Raw genomic sequence first — 26,447 nt, 5'->3', positions numbered from 1 at the left:
AACTTCCATAGGAGAAGATCTAAGAAATGGAAAGCTAAAGCAAAGACTTTTTACCTCCAAATGGTTGCTAATACTGTGTAAATGTCGGATCTACAGCTTCTCCCTTCACTCCAACCTCTTCAAGCTCCAAGTTCCTTCACAACCACACCAAAATCACTCTCCAAGGCTCTCACACACACAAGAAGGTATACGTCTCGAGCTACGGTTTCTCTGGGCAATAAGGTGGTGAGGGAGGGCGGTGAGGGGACTTAAGGTCCTTTAAATAGGGTGCAAACCCTAAAAATTAGGGTTTTCATGCACAACCTCAACTCGTCGAGTTGGGGTCCTCCAACTCGTCGAGTAGGTTCCATAAACCACGCGGCCTGACTAGTTTCTACACGACGAGTTGGGGCCTCCAACTCATCGAGTAGGTCTTATGTTATGTACAAAATCCTTAAAATTTCATACCTGGGAGTCGGGATGTTACATAACTCCCATCCGAATTTTATCTCAAGCCTTAGACTCACGAGTGGTGAACTACCACCTGGATTTTGTCTAAGTTCCAACAAGAACCAGGATGTCATAAACCACAACTGACGCAAGGGGTAGAGAGTCTATACTTTTACATGTGAGGAATATCTAGAACTTTATTGCTCAAAACCAAATACAAAGTAAAATCAATTTGGGTACCTGAGATCTCTGAGTCAAACATGTCATAACATGTATGTAATAAGTAAGATGCTAAAATTCATTTCAAACTATGCATAGATTTTCTCAAAACAACAGATTTTATAAAATAATTTCATGAATACAAATAAATATCATTTGGTACACATAAAAAAGATAACAATAAGCATTATCAAGTGATATCAAACTTTAAACGTTAGAACATAATTCAATTATAGCATCAAAAATCAAGTGTTGAAATAAGATAGACCTTGTACTCTCGTTAAACTCACCTTAACCCAAAAGTTATACTTCTAATAAATCATTTTTTTCTTCAAGAATGATTTGAGAACTCAATTGTCATCTAAAAATATCAATAAATGTGTCAAAATCATATTAAATAGCCCATTAAGTTAGTTATTAAACATTTAGTTACAAAACCAAAGTTTTATTATTTCAGACCCTCTTTTATGTTAAAACATGAATGTGTGCAAAAACAAAAACTAATTTGAGATAGGGATAATGACTTGTAGGAGTAACCAACTTTAGGTTTTATACATATTTAGTCGCTATTTTTTTTGTTTGATATGTCATTTAACTTATTGAATTTGTTCAAAAAATACCACTGTGACCGGGTATAGTGGGTTTTGTCGGTTTTTGGCATCTTTTCCAGTCAAAGATGAGTTTTTCGGCCATCTTGAATTTTCCGGTCATCTTCTCCGACCAACTTTGAATTTTCGGACGATCTCCAAAAATTTAAAACAAACATTCGGTTGTTCACCCTGGTTTCTTCCAAAATTCTTCCTATGTTTCACTCAATAACTCATGAACACACTAATCGACAAAAACCAAGGTTCTAAAAAGCTCGTCATGGCTCCAAGGCTTGTGCCTGCCGCCAAGCTTTACCAAAACGCCGCCGTAACTCATATATGTGTATAAAATAGAATAATAGTTGAAAATACATATAAAAATATTAATTATATACCAAATTGTCGCCTTAAGTCACGTCTTACAAACGACGTAGCTCGCCAAGGATCGGAAAAGTTTGAGGCTTGACATTGCCGTCAAGTCACGCCTTACGTTATTTAGAACCTTGACAAAAACACATATTCAATAACACATACTTATATTTTTGTGAAAAGTTGGGTTTAGAAATCATGTTTAAAGCTCATAAAACGAATCTATAACTTAGAAAATCGTTTGAATCTGTAAAAGTTGAAAAACCCTAAATCGTTTGATCTAAAAATCGTTACAATATGAAATCGTTTAAATACAAACCCTAAATTGTTTTCTAAAAACCGTTTAAATATGAAATTGTTTAAACACGAACCCTAAATCGAAAAACCTTAAATTGTTTGAATCTTAAAATTGTGTTTTAACACAAACCCTAATGAAGTTGTGCGCCCTCTGAATCTTGTTGACATCGGTTTAAAATCCAGAAAACGGCGTACCCACTTGAATCCTGTTGAAATCGTAGCACCTGTTGTGTGCTACTTGTTGACATCTAAATTCGATTGAACAAGATGGTGCGAGTTCATATCTTATTGACAAGTTTGGAAATCTGAAAATGAACTTATGCATCAGATGTAGACCTGTAAATGGAGCGGGTTTTGACCTTGATCCGATCCAAACCCTTAAGATTTATATGGGTTTGGAACATAGTTTTTGATCTGTATACCCTTTAACGACCCGTACCCGTTAACCCTTTTATTAAAAGGGTCGTGTATGCATCATCACGGATTCGCTCCATTTATAACTCGCCCCCTATAAATTTTAGAATTATACGTTTATATTTTGTATGACCTAACATTTAATTTTAATTCCAATCGTAAGTACAAGGGGCAAAAGCCAAAGACCAAACTGTTTTTACTTAGGAATCGAAGAGTCAAGTTATAGACTTCCAGTCTTCTACCAAGAATCATGATGTCATTTCATTTATATTTTATCAAGAAATCTTCAATTTCATTTATAAATCAATAAATTAATTTATCAACTGGAAGAAATTTTGCAATTGCTATTATCTATCACTATAATTGACAGTTAGAAATCAATCTGAAGTTGCTACAATAGTAATTTTTAATTCCAATCAAAAGTCCTCAAGTACGTAATGCATTTTCTAAATCAATATTTGTTTTATTTAAGGAATATTCTTTTAAGTAGTAAGTTATAATAGACATTTTTTATTTAAGAAATGTTTTTTTAATAATTAAGTAAAATGTGATTAAAAAAATATACGGGTTACGGGGTGGGTTTGCATATATGTTGACTTGGTGGATAAGGGTATGAGTTTAATTATTCAAAACCCTACGGGTTACGGAGCGGATTTGGATCGGATTTTTGAATTTGTTAAAAGTGTTTGGATCAAGGTCGATTCATGCCAAATCCGCCCCATTGTCAGGTCTAATCAGATGTCTTTTCTTGCTGGAATATGAAAAATAATTTATGGTCTTGATGAAATATGAATTTGATTGAACTAAGATGGTGTATGTGCACATTTTCTTGCCAATTCTAGAAATGAATTTATACATAAGGGTATGAGTTTAATTATTCAAAACCCTACGAGTTGATTGGTTAATGTTTATATCTTCTTGAGGAATCCAGAAACTCATATTTGCACACATAAACGCTAAGGACACAAAGTTGGTTGGGGAAGATGACCAGAAAGTTCAAAAGTTGGCCAGAAAACTCATATTTGGCCTTAAAAAAACATCTGGAACCAATAAAACCCACTGTACCCAGTAATATTGGTACTTTATGAACAATTTCAACAAGTTTAAGGGTATATTGAACACAAAAGTAAGTTTAACGACTAAGTGTCTACCAAACCTTTACTTGTTATCCTTACAAGTCATTATCCTTTGAAATCTACTCTAATAAATGAAGGTTTTTTGCCACATGTCCTCTTCTCCTTCGTTTGGACACATGACATTTTCTAGAATTTTTAAATTTTCTATTTTCCACTTGTCATTTTATTGTATTTTTCATTTTATTAAATTAAAATTCCATATTTAATATTCTACTCTAATAAATGAAGGTTTTTTGCCACATGTCCTCTTCTCCTTCATTTGGACACATGACATTTTCTAGAATTTTTAAATTTTCTATTTTTCACTTGTCATTTTATTGTATTTTTCATTTTATTAAATTAAAATTCCATATTTAATATGTAAGGTAATATATATGTAAAGTATTTATTAGAAATGGTTTATATATGTAATGTATTCAATACATTAAAGCTTTACTAATTTTAATAATTTAAAATTTTTCTCATTTTTCTTATAAATTCAAACTTTTTTAAACTGTTAAAATTTCATATTTAATTTTTTTAATTAAACCCATGTAATACATGGGTCTCACACCTAATATGTGTAAAAAGATATGAGATTTCAGAGTTTTGTTAGTATTATAACAAATCTTTATTAAATACATTTTAAATTGTAATTCAGAAATTACGTTATCTAAAGTTAATTTGACTAAAAATATTTTTATAGGTGCTAAATTTGGCCTATGTTTTCTTTTCTTTTTGTTTCTACTTTTTGAAACTTGGAAAAGTGAGCCTTTTGATCAATCATTGCATAAAACCCATGAAGGGTATGAACAAATTTCTTGCCCTTTGTTTGAATCCATTTCTTCTGGATCCATCTTCTTACTGAATTAAATTCAATCGAGTATTGTGATAACACAAAATCTTCGAATTCAAGGGATCTTCAATTCTATGGCTAATACTCAAAACCCCACCAAACCGATTTCATCTTTTCTTGGTTCTCCAAGGCTATTCAATGTCTTCATGGCAAAAACCCTTTCTGATGCAGAATCATCACCAACCTCAGTTCTTGACACCAAGCAATTCTTCACGACTTTCAGAAGTAACCCATTTCAGTTCAAACAAAGCCCAGAAAAATCCAGAAAGATCTCTGAAGAAATCAAAAACCCATTTGAGAAATTTGAATGTGAAAATGGAATTGCTCTTGCTCTTCTTCAAGAGAACCCTAATAATACGATACACAAACCTAATTCCATCAGCCGAAAGGTTCTGTTTGGATCAAACCTCAGGATTCAAATCCCGTCACACTCTGAAGATCCTTGTGATTTTGGGATCAAGTCCAGGAATTTGCAGTCGCCGGGCCGGGTAACCACAAATGGACCCGGATCTTCTCGAGCTTCTATGGATGCTTTGTCTTTGAGTGAGATGGAGCTCTCAGAGGAGTATACAAGAGTAATCTCATATGGGTCTAACCCAAAAATCACCCATATTTACGATAATTGTGTTGTGGGCAGTTGTTGTAATGCTTTTCATTCGGATCATGGCCCGAAATCGAAACGGCAGAGCTTTTTAAGCTTTTGTTATACCTGCAAGAAGAATTTTGAAGAGAATAGCGACATTTTCATGTACAGGTTCGCCGAAATTTGAGTTTTTTTCTTCAATTTGCAAAAAATGGAAGTGATCTGTGATGTAATTTTACAAAAAAAAAAAAAAAAAAAAAAAAAAAAAAAAAAAAAAAAAAAAAAAATTGATGTAAATTTGCTTTTGATTTTGGTTGAGGATAATGAAATAAGCTGTCAATTTCTTTGATTACAGGGGTGAGAAAGGGTTTTGCAGTGAAGAATGCAGATGCCAAGAAATGATTATGGATGAATTGATGAACTCAGAGCAACTGTGTCAATGACTACTTTACCCTTCTAACTTTATCTTATGGAGGTGGATGCAAATCATGCAATGTTGTAGTTTCTTCGATAACGATGAAGATCAATTAAGTCGATAGCTTGTAATATCTTTTGTAATGTCTTTGAAGGAGTAAATAGCTCTCTTGAGTTGAATAAAATGCAAAAATATTAACCTATGTTCTATTGTATATGGGACTATACTTCAACAAATATAACGACCATATTCTTGAGAGAAAGGCGTGGTTCAATAAATATAGAGATACCAAAAAAAGTTTGTGTTTTCATGTCTTTCATTGGTTCAAAAAATATAAACGAACAGGAAAATGCTAAGTGGTTCTTTTTCCAGAACTTTAATCCCAAATATAAGGATATTTGGAGAGATAAAAAAGGAATTTGTTCAACTTTTCAATTGTTATTTAAACTAATATATTTTGTGAGAGCCTAATTGTTGTGGAGATCTCAAAACTCGCTCAAAATACTATTCGATGTTAGAATTCTGCAATTGAGTTGATGCTAACCTCTATATAGCCCATTTTTTTTAACTAGTTAGCAGTTCAATTCTAAATTAAATTCATCAAATTAGTTTTAATTCATTTATACCCAAGTTTAAACTTGGAATCTAAGAGACCAAGTGGGGAATTTTCAATTCTAAATTAACTAATACTATTATAATGGGGAATTTTCAATGCAAGACTATTAGCTTTTTTTAAAACAAGTTGCTTTTTTAATTTACTTACTTTTTTTCGTTTGTCTAACAAGAAAGTAACCTTAAATTAAGCAAGATAAATATTAATTAAGATAATAGAATCTGTAATAAGAATTATTAATAAAATCAAAACCATCAACCAAATATTGTCAAATTCCAACACCTACTTCACTTTCTGCAAAATTAACAAACCCGACGGCTTGAATCATCAAAAAATTGGTAACAAATTTTATATCTTTTGTTTATATTTGTAGAAATTCAACATAAAATGACATTTTAATTTTCAACCATCAAAGTTGTGATGTTTTTTTGTACAATGCCCAATCCTCGTTATATTTCATTAAAAAAAACAGATTGAGCATCTTACCTTATTGTTTACATCTAGAAAAAAGATTAAATAATAAAATATGGTAACACAACACGAAAAATGATAGAAAATAATTCCAACTATTTTTCACCATTTAATGCAAGAAAACTTACAACTTTTTATCATTAAAAAAAAGTTTACCTAAGTTTTACATAAAATCGTAACTTTGTTGCATTTACTAAAGAAGAGTAAGCTAAAATGGTGAAAAGATCAAACAATTTCAAACAAACATAAAAAAGCATATTAAGCATCTCATCCGATACCAGAATGTTGTCAAACAAAAAACATGCAGTCTAGATTGATTCAAGAGTGTACTTAACACCAAAGTCATTCATCAGACAAAACAAAAACAAACATAACCTTCAAAATAAAGTCTTGCTCAGAAGGCAAAAACTGAACGTAAAAAACAGTAGAACATAACACCAACAACCATAGCTGAAACAACAGCCTCGAGAAAAAGCTTCTCCCATCAAACTGCAATGGATCAAATCATATGGCATATGTTAGAATTAATCAATAGGTAAAACACCTCAACATAAAAAAAAATCAACCTTTTTATACAAGTCTTGCTTCAGAAGCTTCAAAAGTAAACCCAAGAAATTGAAACTACAAATCTACAACCATATCAACAGCCTCTTGAAGATGCTTCCCTGCAACTAGCAAATGTGGTATAAAATAAATTAATATCAACAATATGCATAAATGACACAACTTGAATACGAATTATGGATTCAAGATCCTTACCTTCAAGTGGCTTGGCAAGATCTACAATTAAGGACCAAAGAAACAGTGGCAATGACCTTCTTCCCAACACGGTAAAGTAAGACCAAATGGCAGAACAACCAACTATTTAACTTCTTTACTTCCTCTTCCCACTTTCCTTTCTTAAAAACCAGAAAAGATGGTGAAGAGAAGCATTACAACCTCGAAAGGAAAGACTTGAATTCTAACTCTATCTTAAGGGATATAAATAGAAAAGATAAAAGCAGAAAAAAGATGATGACTCCACTACAATAACCAACTATCACAAATGAAAGAGATCATTATCCACTGCCTAAGGCAACCATAGAAACTTCAGCAAGTTATGAATATGTATTTGTGACTTCAGAATATTGATCTACCACCAACCACCGAAAGCAGTCACACCCTTTTTACACCCCATATCTGCTTCCATGACATTTGATCCAGTATCAACATGTCCCATCAATCCCAATACTTCAATCTCCCAAGAAACTTCAACAACCTATGAATCTGTAACAACTTTCAGAAAATATTGATCTACCACCAACCACCCAACAAGCCATCAGCATCCTTGAACCATTACACCACCCTGAGCTTAACTACATGGAAACTAAAATGCAAACCGGAAGTAACTACTGATTTATTCATCCTATATACACTCTACACTAGATTACTGCAAGAAAGTAGATATCTTTATTTACAGGAGTGATTACCACTCCTAGTATGTCACTCGTCGACCATGTCAAGATTAAGGATGCGACGAAGAGTCTTAGTGGCAAACTCATCGTCACTGTTAAAGAAGTCTCTACGAGAAGACTTGTGATGTTCCCTTGTAGGGGAAGGGGGAGCAGATTTTGCAACAGGGGTCAACAAATCAATATCAGAAGCTGAAACTGAAGGCAGGTTAAGAGATACAGTCCTTTTTGGCTTGATTGAAAACTTAGGTATAGGTAAAGAACTAGGAGGTGGTGAATTTGAATAAGCAGGTCCAGCCCATAGCTCAGAGTAAAAGAAATTGTCATTCAAAGAACCCCTTATGTTATCCTTGAGGGAGTAATCAACATGTTTAATATCAATTGGGATAGGAACGGAATTACTTTTAGTGATTCTCTTTGTGTGTTTAGGGTTTTGGTCGGAGTTGAAATGCTTTTTCACATTAGATGGGGCTGCGGATGGTGTTTTTGGGGAAGTAGGCAAGGACTGTTTAGCAATAGGTGGGGAACGAGCCTTTAGTGGGCTTGGAAGTATACCTGGCCCAGATTGAAAGGTACGGCAATTGATTTCTCTGAAATCCCTCGAAGGATAAGAACCAAAGGATCCATGGTTTCTGCCACGGCTTCTGCTATGAAATTGATCCTGCTGTGCAACAACTACAAGCGTCTCCATTTCTGAGTCTAACTCTCTAAAAATTACGATCACTAGTAGGCGATTAGCGTTCTCCCTCCTAATAGATCTAACGAAATATAAAATCAGATCTAAACAAACGGTTAGTTTTCTTTAGATCTTCTCCATAACCAACCGAATCTTAGCAAAACGTCGTTAATTCCAGTGAAGCCAAACCATACAGCGAACATAAACTTGTATAAGTCGTCGTTCAAACAATCAGATCTATACGGAATCGAATAAATACATCGTTTAGATACATACTCCATAGTTAAAAACAGGAAATTTGACGAAAACTTTTCGATTTAAGAAGATCGTTTACCTGAAGAGGGACGGTTCGATCCGGATCTATCACTGTGGATCACTCTTACGACCTAGTTAGCAGCAGATTCGATGATTTCAAGTAAAAACGCCAATGAAAACCGTAGCGAGCTTTGGGAAATATGAGAGAGAGAGAGAGAGAGAGAGAGAGAGAGAGGGAGAGAATATCAGACAAAACCGGATCTGAAATTACTCACAGTCATATTTAAGGGGTGTTTGATGCGTCCGGCTAAAAGTTACCCCACTCGCCCTGTCGCTTTATAACGTGTCTTCATGTGAAATGACAAGTATAACCCCTGTTTGGTTTGATAGCAACTAATTTAAGAGAAGAATATAAAATAATTAAGCGAAGATTATAAAAAAAAAAATTACAAATTTAACCAATTTTCTTAATTATTTTAAAGAAAATAACTAAAAAAATACGACATTATAAAAATAACCATCAAAATCTTAGAAAGATTAGAGTTAGATGTGATTTTGGCCATTTATCTACGAATATACAAGTGTTTAAAACGTGGGCGTACAATGACAGTTGCACGTTCATAGATTGTTTTTCTATAGTTTTTTTTTATTTTTTCCGGTATAAATACCCCCTCACACCACACTACTATCACAGATGAATTTAGTTCATCTGTGATTTCTTTGAAATTCATCTGTGATTTTGCACAATTTTATTTTTTTATTTTTTTATTTTGACTCCGAAATTGATAAGTTTGACTACGAAACAACTATATCACACTATATTATAAAGGAAACATTTTTTCTTTTACATAAAATACTTAATTTATTAACTTAAAAATATTTTTAGTTGTAAAGATTATCGTAAATAGAAGACTTCATGACTTATCAATATGATATATTTAATTTGTTAACTTCAATATAATGTTAAATAAATAATCTACATTAATATATCAAATAAGCTTAAAAATTTATTGTAAAATTTAAAACCTAAAGTAAAATATCAAATAATGTTTTAAAAACAATTCAATATATAGTTTTTTTAACATAGTTAAATGGAAAACATATTTGATTAAGTTTTTTAACTAATATGTGTCTAAAAACTATATTTTATAATAACTAAAATTTGATTAAGTTGTGTTTAAATTAATTTATAATAATAGTAGTTAAAAATAATAGAAACTTATAAATTAAACTATGTTAGATTACAAACAGTTGTTGATAATTTAAATAATCATCATGATGAAATTAAAACACCGTCAATTTTTTGTAAATTAATAAATCATAACAGTAGTAAACTAAAATAGTTGACAAATATAACTAATATTAAACTCTCAACTCTTCATATTACTTAATTTATTAACTTAAATATATTTTTAGTTGTAAACATTATCATAAATAGAAGACTTCATTACTTATCAATATGATATATTTAATTTGTTAACTTCAATATAATGTTAAATAAATAAACTACATTAATATATCAAATAAGCTTAAAATTTTATTGTAAAATTTAAAAACTAAAGTAAAATATCAAATAATGTTTTAAAACAATTCAATATATAGTTTTTTTTAACATAGTTAAATGGAAAACATTAAATATAATACATATAAAAGAACCTAAATCTATGAATCGAATTATCTAATACGTGTCTAAAAACTATATTTTATAATAACTAAAATTCGATTAAGTTGTTTTTAAATTTATTTATAATAATAGTAGTTAATGTGACATCCCCAATTTCACGGCCAGAAAATACCGATTGGTTTATTCTTTGTTTTAAAATCAGAGTAATCGTTTAAAAGAAACTGTTGCGGAATTTGTTCCCAAAACAAAATGTGATAAGAATTTATCAAAGCATTTCTTTAAAGAAATGTATTTTGCATTATATAACAAAAATCTCGGGATGTCATGTTCCGATACAGACCAAAAGCATAAACGACACATTATAAGCCTTACAACAGTTATTTACAACTACTGGCCTATAATCCAAAATATCTTGATAAGTCATCCAACTTACGCTCTGGTGCCACTACCTGTAATACAAAGAAAAATTGAGTGGGTCAGGCTTGGGAGTCTGGTGAGCATATAAGGTTTTCGATCCACAATAATATAATTATTATATTCAGTCATCAAACAATCAACCCAATTACCCATCCCCATTATATTCTTTATTTCTTAAGGTTTTACCCTAAGAATCAACTATCCTTCATTCATTTGTTCCTAAGGATCGACCTCAGGAATTGGCACAAAGTCCATTGTTGCCCGAGGTTCATCTACACTGTACTAAATCCATAGCTACCAAGGTTCATCTACACAGTACTAAATCCATAGCTACCAAGGTTCATCTACACAGTACTAAATTCATAGCTACCAAGTGTCACGCCCGTAGATCTGGGATAGTCAATTTAGAGATAATACATTTAGAATAAATAATCTTAACCTAGTTAGAATAAATAATCTTAACCTAGTTGTAGAATATGTCTCAAGGGTTCCGTACATATAAAGAACGTCGAAATCCGAGTTATAACGAAGAAGTTATGGCCCGTCGACGTTTTACGGCAGAACCGGCACGACACCGGGAGACGTAAATAGTGAATTTTTGATAAAGGACTTTTTAGCCTTAGTGATCTAAACAAAAGTTGTAGTATACGTTAAACCGAGAACATACAAAAAAAAAAAACGCCCAAATCTGACTTCGTATGAAGAAGTTATGAATTTTCTAAGATTTGGCATAGCAGTGCACGGCCCGAAACTCGAATTTTAGTTCGAGCGGTTTTTGGCCTACGCGACCCAAATGAGAATTGAAGATCTCATTAATAGGAACTCAACGGTAAAAAGACAGACGAAAACAGAGTCCGTATGTAGAAGTTATGAATTTTACGCAGACATTTAACAATATAATCTCCTCGTACTGTTAAATTTAAGATCGGTCAAGAATTAGCCGACGGAGTCAAAATGAAAGTTGTAGATCTTATTTTTACCTACGCGTGGATATAAAGAACGTCAAAAACGAAGGTCGTATGTGAAAGTTACGGATTTTAGAAGTCGGAAGTGTGTTGTGCAAAAATGGGTGATGTGGCACAATCTTGGCCATTGCTTTCTCCCCAAGTCTTGCCACTAGATGGTGACATGTGGCACCAAGTTCAGCCATTTTCACCCTATAAATAGAACCTCTCCCACCCTCATTTTCTTCACACCTTTCCCATTCTTTCTTCTTTTTACTCTCTCTCTATAACCTCTTTCTAGCCCCGAAACCCCCCGAAAAGCCTAGGGAACCTCCCTAGCACGAGGCGGAAGCCCCGGAGTGCTCGACGGCTCCGAGAAGAAGAGCTTTTCCGCACGGGAATGCTGCTCCAAGCAAAGCCCGATTTTCTATAAAACCCGCTGTAAGTGAGCTACGCCTACGCTATTTTTAATATAGCTTTTATTTAATTATAGTAACGTTATTAAGAACTTATAATAAGTAATTGGGCTATTATTATGGGTTATATAAGTATTGTTTAACGCTTATATAATAGTAATAATAGCTAGACTATTAATTAGTCTCGGCGAATAATAGACTAAACTCTAGTGGTAATAATACTAGGTTTCGTCGAAGGAAATTATTTTTAAGAAGCGAAGCGCTGTCTGAGTTCGGAATCACCACCTTTTCAAGTGAGTGCATGGTCTCTTTCATCTTACACATAGATATGAAGTATTTTATATAAACTACGTGTTATGTGTGCATATTATCCGTATACTTGCTATCTATGCTGGATGAACAATTTTATACAAGTTTTATATTATTTAAACTGTATATGTATTTATATCTACATAATATGTTGGGTAAAACATGGGTAGATAAAATATGAGTTGGATGATGAGTTGAGAGGTGATATAGACCATGAGGTAAGGGTGAGAGCTGGACGATGTGAGAAGCCTTGTCCCTAAATGTTGGCCCCGTCATCTAGCAGAGTATGGATGACAACCACGGACTATTCTAGACAGTCCAGTGGAACACTAGCAGGCTCGCAACCTGTAGGTGTTGTGAACGATGTGTTCACCGGTGTACTCTAAAAACCCATTGACATGAGTGGATTCTCGAAAACGATATTGTCAATAAACGAGATAACCCTAGCAGTTGTGCTCGAAGGACAATACTGGCAGCTGCGCCTCATAGAGAATGTCATAATTCTGGCAGTTGCGCCTAAGTGATAGAACTAGCAGCTGTGCTTGACAGCTGTGTCATTGACAACGATGGACTTCGTACCTATTCCTTAGGATAATCCTTAGGAATGAATGAATGACAAATAGTTAATTCTTAGGGTAGATCCTTAAGAGTAAAGAAGATAATGGGGATGGGTAATTGGGTTAACTGTTTGATGATTAAACATAATAATTATATTATTGTGGGTTGAAAACCCTATGTACTCACCAGGTTTCCCAACCTGACTCACTCAGTTTATTTATATCACAGGTGTTGATATGAAGTCACATTACACAGAGATTAAGGATCACTAGTGATAATGAATGTAAGTTCTGTTTATGCTTATGTTTCTGTATTGACGATGACATCCCAAATGTTTTAAAATGAATAAAAATACTTTTCTTCGGAAATGCTTTGATAACGTATTTATCATGTTTTACTGGGAACAAATTCCGCAATATTTTTATTAAGAGGTACTCTGATTTTTATAAAGCATAAACGAAATCGGTCTTTTCTGGCCGTGAAAATGGGGATGTCACACCAAGGTTCATCTACACAGTACTAAATCCATAGCTACCAAGGTTCATCTACACAGTACTAAATCCATAGCTACCAAGGTTCACCTGTCACCCTCATCTCATGATCTATATCATCTTTCGTCTCGTCCTCAAACTCATCCTTCATCACACACCAACTATTTCGTCTACCCATGTTCTACCCAGCATATTTGTAGATAAAAATTACATATACATTTTAAACCATTTAAAAACATGTACAAAACATTCATTCAACATCCATCTCAAGTAAACAAACAATATATAAACACATAACACATATTTCATAGCAAATACTTCATATCTATGTGTTAGAAGAAAGTAACTACACACTCACTTGTTAAGACGATTGTCGGAGAGCACTACGACTCTTCAAGTAGTATTCTTTGATGAAACCGGGATATCTTCACAAACTGGGCTTCTTGCGGGCAGAGCTTCGGCTTAAAATTCTTTTCTTCTTGGGATCTTCGGGGCTTCGGGACTCGCTTCGGGTGTCGGGATGATACCGGGGCTTCGGGGGTACTTCAAGACAGCTAGAGAGGGTATCGGGAGTGAGAGAGTGAAGGAATTAGCAACTATGGCCGGCTGCCCTTCGGTTTCTATTTATAGGGCCATTTTTTTTATTCACGTCGTCAATCCCAAAATTCACATCATGAGTTCAGTTAGGCATAGGTCATTGCGTTCGTCATCAGTCCACTTGCTCTGGAAGGCGTCACTTCTGAGTTCACGACGTGAACACTGTGTTCACGTCGTGAATTCTGACACAGTGTCGGGGTTTGTGCCCCGAACTTCAGAAATTCATATCTTTCGCATACAAGCTCCGTTTTAGACGTTCTTTATATGCACGCGTAGGTGAGATTATACTCTACAACTCTCGTTTAGACTCCGTCGGCTAATTTTGAATTTAACTTTTATTATATTATTTTTTGTAGACCGGGACAGGAAAACTCCGTTAGGAATTCACAACTCCTTCATCTGACGTCCGTTTTCGTCTGTCTTTTTACCGTTGGACTACTATCGATGAGATCTTCGATTCTCGTTTAGATTGTTTCGGCTAGAAACCACTCGATCTCATATTCGAACTTTGGGTTGCATACTGCTAAGTTGGAACTTCGAAAAATCATAACTTCCTCATACGAAGTCAGATTTAGACATTCTTTTTATGCACGCTCTCGATTTAACGTATTCTATGACTTTCGTTTAGATCACTAAGACTAAATATCGCTCTATCGTAAATTCACTATTTACGTCCTACATCGTCGTGTCGAATCTGTCGCGAAACTTCGACATGTCATAACTTCTTCGTTATAACTCGGATTTCAGCGTTCTTTATATGTACGGAAACCTTGTGACATATACTACAACTTGGTTAAGATTATTTATTCTAAACACTCTTCTATCAAAAAGTCATTTTTGACGCTTATCGTCTCTAAATTGACTAGCTCGGATCTACGGACGTTACAGTTAAAAATAATAGAAACTTAGAAATTAAACTATGTTAGATTACAAACACTTGTTGATAATTTAAATAATCATCATGATGAAATTAAAACACCGTCAATTTTTTGTAAATTAATAAATCATAATAGTAGTAAATTAAAATAGTTGACAAATATAACTAATATTATACACGCGTAAAACATGAGTAGAGACCATTAAATGATTTGATTTTAATAAGCGTTATTTTATATAAATTAAATGTAATAATTATTGTTTTATAGTTAATTGATAGTCTAATATAAAAGACCAATTTCTTTGAGTAAACACACAAATACCAATCACATACAAAATTCACAAAAAAAAATAAGTTTAAAGGTTTTTGTGTTGGTTTGAAGGCTTTGGACCATTTTTCGAGCCATGTTATTATGTTAAAATTTTTAATTTGTAAGTTTGTTATATACTAATTCTGTTTTTTTATTGGTTTAAGTATTCTTTTAAGACAATCATTGTATGTTGTGGTTGAAATTCTAATGTAAATTAGATTAGTGTTATCTTAAAAAACAAAGTTTGTTGTTTTAAATAATTACAATCAAAGAAACTAACAATATCCATCAAATAAATTTTAAAAAATTTAAATTTCTGAAACCAAATGAAAATATTTATGAGTTTTCAAATACGTTATTTTAAATAACTTACAACAACAATAGTTAAATGTAACATTATATATAAAAATTATATTGTCATCTTTAAAAACAAAAAACAATGTTGATGTTTTAAATAATAAAAATGATAGAAATCAAAATCTTAAGAAAATAAACTTTTTAAAATCAATTAATTATAACAACTATAAATATCATTAAATCATATATTATATTTAATTTTCTTCATGAGTAACTCGCAGGTAGAAGACATTGACACAATTGAGATTATAGAATTTTAAAAGATGTCTACATTATCATATAATTCAAAACAAAAAATGTTTATACCATTATAAGATTTATTATATAACAGTTAACAACAACGTCACTCATATATTTAAAAAGATATGGTTATAAAGATTTCAAATATATTGTTGTATTATGCGCAACGCGCGGGTATTCGCCTAGTTATATATAAAGTCTTGCAAAAAATTATCGCTTTAGTTGTTATTTCTTTGGAAAATTTGTTTAAAACCTCTCTAATAAAATGAATGAATATTTTTTCACAACTAGCATTTTAGCTAGGAAATTATGTTCTCATGTAAACATCATCTATTGTAAGGCATGTACTCTAAGTGAAAATCATACTCTATGCTTAATCAAAATCATCCATTTGAATCGAACCTCACTCAAGAAGCCCATAACCTAATACAATACATTTCATATAGTCAACTATGGGTTGAAAACCCTAGAAATCCCGGTTCAAGTTAATATGGACTAGGATCCTCTTATTGGGCCTAATGAACCAATAAACTTTCAATTTGACTATTTTGGGCCAAGGAACCCTATTTTGGCTCTAAGTGGACCCACATCCATGAGATTAGGGTATTTTGGGTCATATGGGCGTAGAATCATCCATCTTACTTCTAATGGGCCATAACTAGGTTCATAAGCCCTAATGGGCCGTAAACTACATCCTTGGGCACCATTGGGCCGTGAACCCTCATAAAGGCCCAATAGGCCGAAAAATAATTACTTTGGGCCTCATAAACTCGAAATAAGACAAGAGAGGGCCCAAATCTTCTCATTTCCCTTCTCCTTACCCTATTCTCGGCCCAACAATAATACAAAAAAAGAGAGAAATAGAAGAAGACTTAAGCTTGACAACACATAATTATCTATCATGTATCAAGATAATCACATACATCTAGGAACCTATTACCCACCATGCAAACTTTTCAAATCTCTCTCCTCTCTTCCTCTCTATTTACGACCGAACCCACCCCCTCACCACCTTCACTTTTCTTTCAAACTCTCTCAAATATCCTCTCAAGAACTCCCATTTCCTCCTCAAAAATTTGTAAGTTTGTGTGGGTGTTTCAAGAGAACTTCCATAAGAATTCATCCATTTTGGTAAGCTACTCTTACTCAAGAAGTTTAACTTCATGATCTTGTTAAAACCTGTTACTCATTTACTCTTCAAACCGTGATCTATGCACTATGAAGCTCTTAGAACTCGAAGGACTCATCAAGGGGGTAGACTAGGCCGAAAACAACATCATCTCCTCTCATCTCTTCACCAAAAACCGATCCAAACCTCAATGTGAGTTCATACCCCTTGTTTTCAGTTTTACTATGTTTTGGGGGAGGATACAAGTTGCTTATGTGGTAGATCTATGTATTTGTGCATGTTTATGTGTGTTTTCTAAGTTATATGTTGTGATTATGTGACGAAACTTCATAGATCTCAAAAACTCTATCAAGTCTTGACAATATTTGTACACTAAAACACTTTATGCAACTTACTATAAAGATGAAAGTGTTAAACATGTTAAGGATGTTGAAAAACTAAACAAAATCTTTTTAAAAGGGACCATTTTTGACAAATGAACAAAAAGATGAAGCTTTTATGATACTTATGGTTTTTCAAGGACCAAAGAGTCATTTTTGTATAAAAATGGGTCTTTAGGATATTATGGTTTTAAAAAGATCCAAAAGAGTAAATTTTTCACAAAATGGGCTTAAATTGGGCCTTCACGGTGTTATGGGCCAAAATTGGAAAAATTATGACTTTTGTGGGTTAAATTGTCATTTTAAACAAATTTGAGCCAAAGATATTGTTTTTCGGTCAAAAAGGGCTGAAAATGCCGATTTAATTAAAATGGGCCGAAAATGACATTTTTTATATAATTGGGCCGAAAATGTCAATTTTTACATAATTGGGCCGAAAATGTCAATTTTTACATAATTGGGCCGAAAATGTCAATTTTCATGATATTGGGTCGAAAATGCTATTTTTAACAATAGTGGGCTAAAAATGTCATTTTATTTGAAATAAGCCCATAAAGGTAAACTTTTGGTCTTAAGGGACCCAAAGTGTCAATTTTATCAAAAATATGACTAAATTGTAAATTTTCGGCTTGATGGTCCAAAAATGTCATCATTACAAAAGTGGGCCTTTTTATGTCATTTTAGAAAACAATCGAGCTAAAACAAACAATGTAATAACAAACGAACTAAATACATCGATTACATGTTTATTGGGCCTAATACTTACATTTCATGTTATTGGGCCTTAGTGGTCCATTTACATGTTTATTAGGCATGGACTCTACATTACATGTTATTTGGGCATTAGTGGTCCATTTACATGCTTATTTGGCCTGGAGTATACATCACATGTTTATTGGGCCTTAGTGGTCCTTCTACATGTCTGTTGGGCCTCGTACATTCGCATACATACTCGTTGGACTTTTCAACATAAAACGTACACGGAAAAACATCATACATAACATGATACAATATTCGCGTAAACTCAGTTAATGATCTAGTGAGACATGTCGGTTGACACCTCTAGCGTGTACGATCGTAACCTGTAGTTATAACCAGAGTCTCCTGGAGGGAGAGCGAGAGTTTGTGTATAGATCTATACGGGGTGACACCCTACACCTGAGCTGTTCGCTACAGTTAGACTAGGCCAGACTAGGGTGACAAACCTTACCTTAAACAAGCCGGCGCCTGAAAACGCCACGACAGGCAAATTCGTCATAATCAAGTATGGTTAAAACGGCTCACATAGAGATTCTCTCCATCATAATTTTACGGAACACATATAAAGTCTTGTTGATACGAAAACATACATACACTGATATTCGGTCTTAGGGTTGAGACCACGACACTCTTATAAACAGAAAATATAGGATTTTCTGGGGAAATATACAGTTAAACAATACCTTCTACTTTCAACAGAAAATACAGGATTTTTATCCGGATTACATTTTTATATACATTCCAAAAACAGAAAACACACATGCATTAATACTTGATTTTGATACATCTCTTTCAAACCATTTTATAGAAAATATCGGACTTTCTGGTGTTTTGCGAACAATACAAAACTTTTCATTCAAACATGCTTATGAACTCACCAACATTATATATGTTGACATTTTCAAAATAACTTGTATTCTCAGGGAATCGTTAAGCGGAAAGGTCTACAAGAACATGTGGAATTTGTCGTATTTTGTTATCATCATACATTGAATATTATGGCATGTAATTTATGATACTATACTTGATGTAAACAATGTTGGTTGTATTTTGATATGTATGATGATGGTGTTGTCTCGTTTCAATTATATACATTGTGATGATATTACAAGATGGAGTCACCCAAGCCCCCGGACGTTTCCGCCGTCTGGTTCGGGGGTGTGACATATTTGGCTTGCGTTGTAACTGGTGGAAGATGGGAAGTTGTGAAAACAAATCTTGAATATGTATGTCCACGGGGAGGTATTTCTGAATTCGCTTTGATATTTTCCGAGTATATTAGTTATAGTGATTTTATATATTTGGTGAAATTAAAACCGATTTGTTAGATAGATATAAATTTAGTCTTCATTTCCATCATCCTGAATTAAATCATTATATAGTCATGGTTGAATACATTGATGTTAGAATGTTAATCAACGCAATCAAATCGGTTGGAGGAAGGGCTGTGAAAGTGTTTGTGGTGGTTGATGAAGGTGATGTGGTTACGGAGGGTGACGAGATCGGAAATGAGCGGGTTCCTAACTTATCCAGCGATAAAGGGAGCAACAACCCAATATGTACTTTCATGACTCTTAGTGTACCTCAGTTTCATAGTGTTGCTGAAAATGTTAATGTGAGGTATTCACTTATTCGCTATGTGGATCCAAAAAATTACAAGTACGTTGGTGATGATGATGTCGGTACATATCTTAATGACGTGGGTGGTTGTTATTTTGATGTTCCCCAACAAGAAGTTAAAGTTATCAATATGGGTGGAGTAGATGATAGTAAAAAAAAAGTTATGATTCAGAAAGATGGAAATCTACATGGTTACGGGGATTTTGCTGATGTAGATTAGAGATAACCGACTTAGAAAGCAATTCTAATGGAGATGAGTTAGATGATGAACGTAAAGTTAAGTTTCCCGATAACCTTTTCTACGGTATGCCCCCTATACCAGCATGTCCAGTTGATGTTAATGAAGATATCCCATCACAGATGGTAGACCTCAATCAAAAGATTGAATGTCTTTGTATATTTAATAACAAAGACCTTCTAAAACGGGCGATTGGGAAAAAAAATGTCTTCAAGAATGTTTTCAGACGAAGACAATTAGATTGACCAAATCAAGGTATGAGGTTGTGTGTGTTGGGAAAAATTGTTCTTGGTTAATAAGAGCAAAAGGAATTAAAATTTCTGACGGACTTTTCCAAGTGAATAAATTTGTTGACGTACAAACATGTTTTTCAACAATGTTGCAACCTAATCATCGACAAGAAAACAGACATTTTTTGGGTGAATATCTTGCTGATGTTTTGGCTGAAGATTATGGTAGAGTATAGCGGGGACAATATATTATTAACGATATGAATGCACAATTAAAAATCAGTATATCATACCATCATGTTTGGCGTGTGAAGAAATATGCACTGTTGTTGTTAAGGGGTACGAAAGAGGATTCTTTTACCAAACTTCCGGCTTATTTCCACAATTTGGTCAAACATAATCCCGACACGGTGACACATATTCAAACAGATGGTGATGATCGGTTTGAGTACTTGTATGTCGCACTTGGTTGTTCGGTTAGTATTATTATGTTTTATTATTATTATTATTATTATTATTATTATTATTATTATTATTATTGTTATTATTATTATTTTGATGTACTTAACTATAATCAGTATATTTGAATAGATATACAATGTATTGTAGGTACGCTCTTTTGTCAATTGTTGTAAGTCGACCCTTATAGTAGATGAAGCCCACCTAAAGGGTGAGTTCAAAGGTACCATTTTACCTACAGTTATTGAGGATGGACAAAACCAAATATTATCGGTTGCATATGGTATATGCAAAAATGAGTGTACAGATTCTTGAACATAGTTTTTTCAAAAACTACGTGATTTCATAGGCAATATGGAGGATCTTACAATTATATTTGATAGGTATCCATCTATAGCGACATATGATGTGTAACCCCCTGATTTGAATCGTTACCCATTTGGGTGTGGGTGATGGTATGTGGATGATTTGGGCATTCAAAGTTAGTTTTGGAGCCAAGGGTATTTTGGTAATTTGTCAGCTCAGGCTTTTATGGAAATTAGATGTTTGTACGGGATATTGTAAGGCAGGTATGATTTGTTTAAATCATAGAGCTTCTTCTTACCTTTTCATGGATATAAGGATGGTCGGAATCAGAATTGTATCAAAGAAGTTATGGCCTTCAGAATAAGTCAGGGTTTAAGAGAAGACACTAGTGCGTGGGGCGTACTTATGCGAAGGGACACACCATGCGTAATGAGGAGTATGCTTAGCGTACTGAGAGGTTGGGAACGGGGTGCGAGACCTCGTACGCTGGGTGTACGGGGGTTAGAGTGAAGCCCTAATTTCTAGTGATGTACCCTATATAAGCTTTATGTTAGTCCCTTTGGTTCATTTCTAAGCTAGCCTCCATACACTAAAAACCCTAAATCGACCTTGTAGCCTCTTGGTGGTGTTCTTGAGCTATTGGAAGGCTTTCATTTTTCCCTTGGGAAGGAAAGAAGAGAAGTTTGAAATTGTTTGGCTTAGTGGAGAGGCTTTAGATCCAAAATCATCATCTTGTGGGAAAACTTTTTGAGGTATCAAGTTTGCATCTTGGCTTGTATATGTCTAGATCTCTTCTTGGTTAGTTTGTTATGATTTTGGTCTCCTTTTTGGGTCTATGGATGAGTTGGGTTGTTAAAGGGGTTGTTCTTTTAGATCTGAGTTTGTTTTGGTATCCTCGAGCATAAAGGTGCATGCTTTATGTGAAGAACGGTGTCATGCATGATTTAAGTCATCTATTAAGTCCCTTTTAAGCTTAAGATCTTCATTTAGTCATGTATGGACGTAAAGTTGGCAACTTTACGTGATAATCTATCTTAAGGAGGCCAGATCTGTGTTATGGATCTTTGTCTTAATGGATTAAGTGAAAAATCAAGTTTGTGCTGGATAGGGTGAGTACGCTGGGCGTACAAGCAGGTACGCTTAGAGTACAAGTCTCCAAGCGAGTATGTTGCGCATACGTGCTTGTACGCCCCGCATACTTGGTCTGTTTGGGCCTTGTATGTTTGGGCTTTGGTTTGAGCTACCATTTGGGCTTGGTTGCTTGGGGATTTGTTAGGCCATCTGAGAATATGTGTTTTGGATTAGGGATAAGTTAATGGGCTTTAGGGTAAGGCCCAAGTAAGGGTTTGGGCCCAATTTGGAAAAATAGGCCATAAGTGGGCTTTGGATGATTATTGGTTGTGGGCCTTTATGATTGGGAGTTTGGGCATTTATATTGGACCAAACTAGATGGGGGGTAAAATGGTCTTTTTACCCCATATATAGATTATTGAATGTGGTTTGGAACCAAAATGTTAATTGAATGTCATTCATGTTTGATAGCGCGGGATTATTAGCGGATCTGTAGTCAGAGAGTATCGGTTGGTTTCAGCTGTCCGATGTGAGTCTTCTCACTATATCCATGGGTCGAAGGCACCAATGCCGACCCATTACTTGTTATGTGTAATGCTAGTTGTCTCTGTGATACTTGCATAAAATACCATGGGGGTTGCCCATGACACTTGGATAACAGACCATGGGGGGAGCCCATGGCATTTCAGGTAAAGACCATAGGGGTAGCTCATGGCACTTGGATATCAGACCATGGGGGGAGCCCAGGCATTCCAGGTAAAGACCATGGGGCAGCCCATGGCAACTATATGTATGTCGCTTGATATTTTGTGGTTGTATGTTATTTGGTATTTTGGGGAACTCACTAAGCTTTGTGCTTACGGTTTTCAGTTTATGTTTCAGGTACTCTGGTTTTCAAATGGAAAAGCTTGGGATGATTGCAGAGCACACACCACATGTTTCCGCATTCTGTGAATTACTCTGATTTGATGATGTTTTGCTAAATCTTGGTTACCTTGGTTTTATGGGAAAGATATGTATTAACGATTTATTAATCTAAAAGCAAAAAATTTATGTCATGATTTTCAGGATGTTACAAGTTAGTATCAGAGCCTTGGTTTGAGGGATTCAGACATACTCTTGGGTGTGTCTGAACTCAAACTGAGGATTTGGTAAAGTTTTCAAAAGAAAAGTATTTTTAAGAAAAAGAGTTTTCTAAGATAAGAGAAGGGTGTGGTGCATGCAATCAGCCGAGCTCAAGTAAGTTTTCCCAAAATACCCATACATGTTATCTGATATGATTTGATTTATGAATCTATGAATCGCATGTTAATTAGAGTTAAGGATCTGCTTAGTTTTTGCATGATAGAATGCTAGGACAGATGCATTTGTATGTCAATTGTATGAGCTGGTAGACTTGCATGTTAGTGTTGATTAGCTAGTGATAGATTGGCCTGATATGTGATGCCTTGTAGCCTTGGGAGTATTGGATGCTATGCTGAAATGGGAATATCTATTGTATCAGTAACTGCTAAGTGTATGCTTTAAAAATTATATACGGTTAGGATTTTATAGCCTTAGAATAATTGATTTGGCCTTATTTCTTGTTCCTCGTTTGGTTGTGGTCCTAGGGTAGAGTCTTTTATTCGACAGTCTATTTGATCCTGTTCTGTGTATAATTTGCATGCATAGGCAACTGGAAGTAAGGGTGGAAATTTATAGCATGAGTTATGATTGGAGTGTTACTGCACGAATGTTGCCTGCTTTGTGCTTTGTGGAAATCTTTGGTGATGGTAGTTAGTTACTAAATGAGTATGATTGTATTCATGAGGTGGGTGAATGGCATTATGGGGAGTTCTTTAGCAGTTGATGGCAGGGTAAGGTCGGGAACCTAGGAAGGCCTAGGGATTACTTCAGTGGGTGTTGCTGCGCTGGGTAGCGAGTGTTTGGTATATAGATTTGAGAAGGTGACTTAGAAGATTCGGGAGGATTCTTGAGGAAAGTATGGATAGGTGTGGAAGGTAGTATTGGGCCCATACTACTGAAAGCATAGGATTCATACTCGAATCGGGGAGAGACTTGGAAAATCTAGGAAGCTTGTGGGATGAGGATTATTGGGTATGTTCTGACTTTTTGCTTATTGTTTTTCAGTATGGTGTTGCGCGCTCAGGTAGGAGGTTCGGGTTCTGGTTCTGGCTCATGTGCAGGTACAGATCCGATTAGCGAGCAGATGCAGTAATTCATATCATCGAAGATTATCCGCGGTATTTTGGAGCAGACTCATATGATCTTTGGTTTTAGTTCAGTAGGGGATTCTAGAGATCTTGGATGAGCGCTTGGGCGTGATCAGTGTTGAGGTTATGGCTATCGTTGGAGCTCACACTATATCATTCTATGAGCGGGAGATCGATTTGGAGCACCTGGGGAAGAGGGGGCCAGATTAGGTGCAGGCAAAGGAGGGTCCCAGGAAGAGACCCAAGACTTCGGATCAACGATTGGGGGGACAGCAGGGTCGGGGTCAGTGCATCACGTGTAGGAAAATGCACGATGGAGCTTGCCGTTCTAGGGGTATGGGTTGCTACAAGTGTAGCAAGATTTATCATGTCAACAGGGATTGTCCTCAGGGGGGCAAGTCCGTTATGTTTTCACTGCGACCAAGTGGGCCACAAGAAGGTCGTCTGTCCGATGAGGATGGGAGGAGCAGTAAGTGCACCTTCTTTGGCTATTTTGTGGACCTCTGATAGTCGTGAGGCGAGGGAAGGATCCCCAACAGAGATGAACCGGTCATTGCAGTGTTAGATAGGGGAGGCCCGTGCTCCAACAGGTGATTTTGCGAATATGTTATCTTTTGCTTTCTCTTGTATTGGTCTGGGTAAGCATTATCGTTGGTTTAATTCTCTGTTATTGTTGGGTTATATCTTCGATAATTCTTATATGCCTTTTGCATGCCATGAATCATTAGTGGTTTATTGAGGGGTTGTATCTCGTGTAGCGGGTTCCAATGTGTTCAGTTGTTATTCTGGTTTTTGGTCGAGATCAGTTCAGGGGTATTTTGTTGAAGGCCTATGGTCAGGATTCAACGGGTTAGTTCTCCAGTATCGTCAGGGCTCAGTGGTTTTAGTACTTGTTCTGGTAAGAGCGACAGTTGTCTGTGGAAGAACTTTAGGATCAACCACTACCGTTGCTATGAGAGGAGCGGTAGCAAGAAGATAGTGGTGTCAGTTGCATGACATGTTTAGTCATTGGATGTGTCAGGGGAGTTGTATATTCGCATGAATTGTAAACGATTAGAGTTCAATGGTACTTTTAGAATGGAAGTTGGGGTGAAGATTCGTCAGTTCAGGGCAAGGGTTATGATTTCTTTGTCGCCAGCATAAGAACGTAGGAATTGGTGAGGTATCGTGGGAGGTGATTTGAATTATCAGACTGGTTAAGATCTCAAGAGCATTCTTCTGTATTTCAGGAGTTGGGCGACCATTGAGTTTGGCTAGCAAAGGAACGCTAGTATTGTTTAGCGCAGGTCATAGACGGTTCATGTTGTATGAGGTTGATGGGTTGGGAATCCATTAGGATTTAAGAGACGAGAGAGCTTCATCGAATCCAAGTGGGGGAGAATCGATCAGAAATTCTGGAAGTTTGGAAGGGTGTGGAACTAGGGCAAGTTTCACATCCTGGCCAGGAAGAGAGACGACCCAAGCGGCCATTTACATTGAGATTGTGTAAGTGGGAGTTCAGAAAACTTCCAACCGTTTACATGCCTGAGATGGTAAGGAATGATTTCTAGGACAAAATCCATTTTAAGTGGGGGGAGTTGTAACACTCGATTCAATGTATTTTCAGTTTAGACCCTTGGGGTGTTAATGTTTAACAGAATTGGTCCCTATGGGGCAGATTTTCAGACTTCTGGAAAATTAGAGTACGCTGGGCGTACTGGCTCTCTTTGTGATCGCAGATCTTGACCACGTACGTGGGCATGAGTGAAACCCTAATTTTTAGGGTTTGCACCCTATTTAATCCTTGTGATAGCCTCATTTTGTCATGTTTAACCAGCCTCCACCCTCCTTGGTCCAGAAATCGAAACCTTAGTGTGTGTTTGTGAGTTTTGAGCCTTAAAGAGTGTTTGTTGGTAATTTGTGAAGGAGAAGAAGAAGAGGACCATTTGTAGAAGTGCCTTGAGCTTGAAGATCCGAAGTTAGCTCATCATTTGCAAGCTTTTTGAGGTAAAAGGTTCACATCTTGATGATTCATGATGCTAGATCTAGTTATGTTGTTATTTTATGCTTTTTGAGTCCTTGGAGTGGTTGGTGAGCTCCTTGACTCACTCCAGAAGTTATGGTGTTAGATATAGGCTTCTTTTGGTCCCCTTATTCATAAAAATGCAAGATT

The 26,447-nt window shown here is 35.2% G+C and overlaps 2 protein-coding genes across 3 annotated transcripts; one reads left to right on the top strand and one right to left on the bottom strand.

Moving 5' to 3' along the window:
- The first annotated feature begins 4,166 nt into the window (after positions 1-4,166).
- Positions 4,167-5,486, top strand: LOC145133732 (FCS-Like Zinc finger 8-like). The gene is made up of 2 exons (XM_079068696.1): positions 4,167-5,040; positions 5,225-5,486. Exons 1-2 carry the CDS (start codon positions 4,361-4,363, stop codon positions 5,310-5,312), a joined length of 768 nt encoding a protein of 255 aa, XP_078924822.1. The 5' UTR covers positions 4,167-4,360; the 3' UTR covers positions 5,313-5,486.
- Positions 5,487-6,653: 1,167 nt separating this feature from the next.
- On the bottom strand, positions 6,654-9,021 carry LOC145133733 (flocculation FLO11-like protein). Of its 2 annotated transcripts, none has more exons than XM_079068697.1 (4): positions 8,830-9,021; positions 7,128-8,732; positions 6,935-7,039; positions 6,654-6,857 (listed from the first exon to the last, which is right to left on the bottom strand). In XM_079068697.1, exon 2 carries the CDS (start codon positions 8,508-8,510, stop codon positions 7,851-7,853), a length of 660 nt encoding a protein of 219 aa, XP_078924823.1. In that variant the 5' UTR covers positions 8,511-8,732; positions 8,830-9,021; the 3' UTR covers positions 6,654-6,857; positions 6,935-7,039; positions 7,128-7,850. The 2 variants fall into 2 exon arrangements, with proteins under 2 accessions (XP_078924823.1, XP_078924824.1); XM_079068698.1 differs by having other exon boundaries at positions 6,935-7,033.
- Between the last annotated feature and the right edge of the window lie 17,426 nt (positions 9,022-26,447).

Source organism: Lactuca virosa, chromosome 8, assembly GCF_052849685.1.
Source record: "Lactuca virosa cultivar CGN04683 chromosome 8, Lactuca_virosa_CGN04683_v6, whole genome shotgun sequence".
NCBI classification, from domain to species: domain Eukaryota; kingdom Viridiplantae; phylum Streptophyta; class Magnoliopsida; order Asterales; family Asteraceae; genus Lactuca; species Lactuca virosa.
Note: the sequence above shows the minus strand (reverse complement) of the source record. Positions and strands in the feature narration are given on the sequence as shown.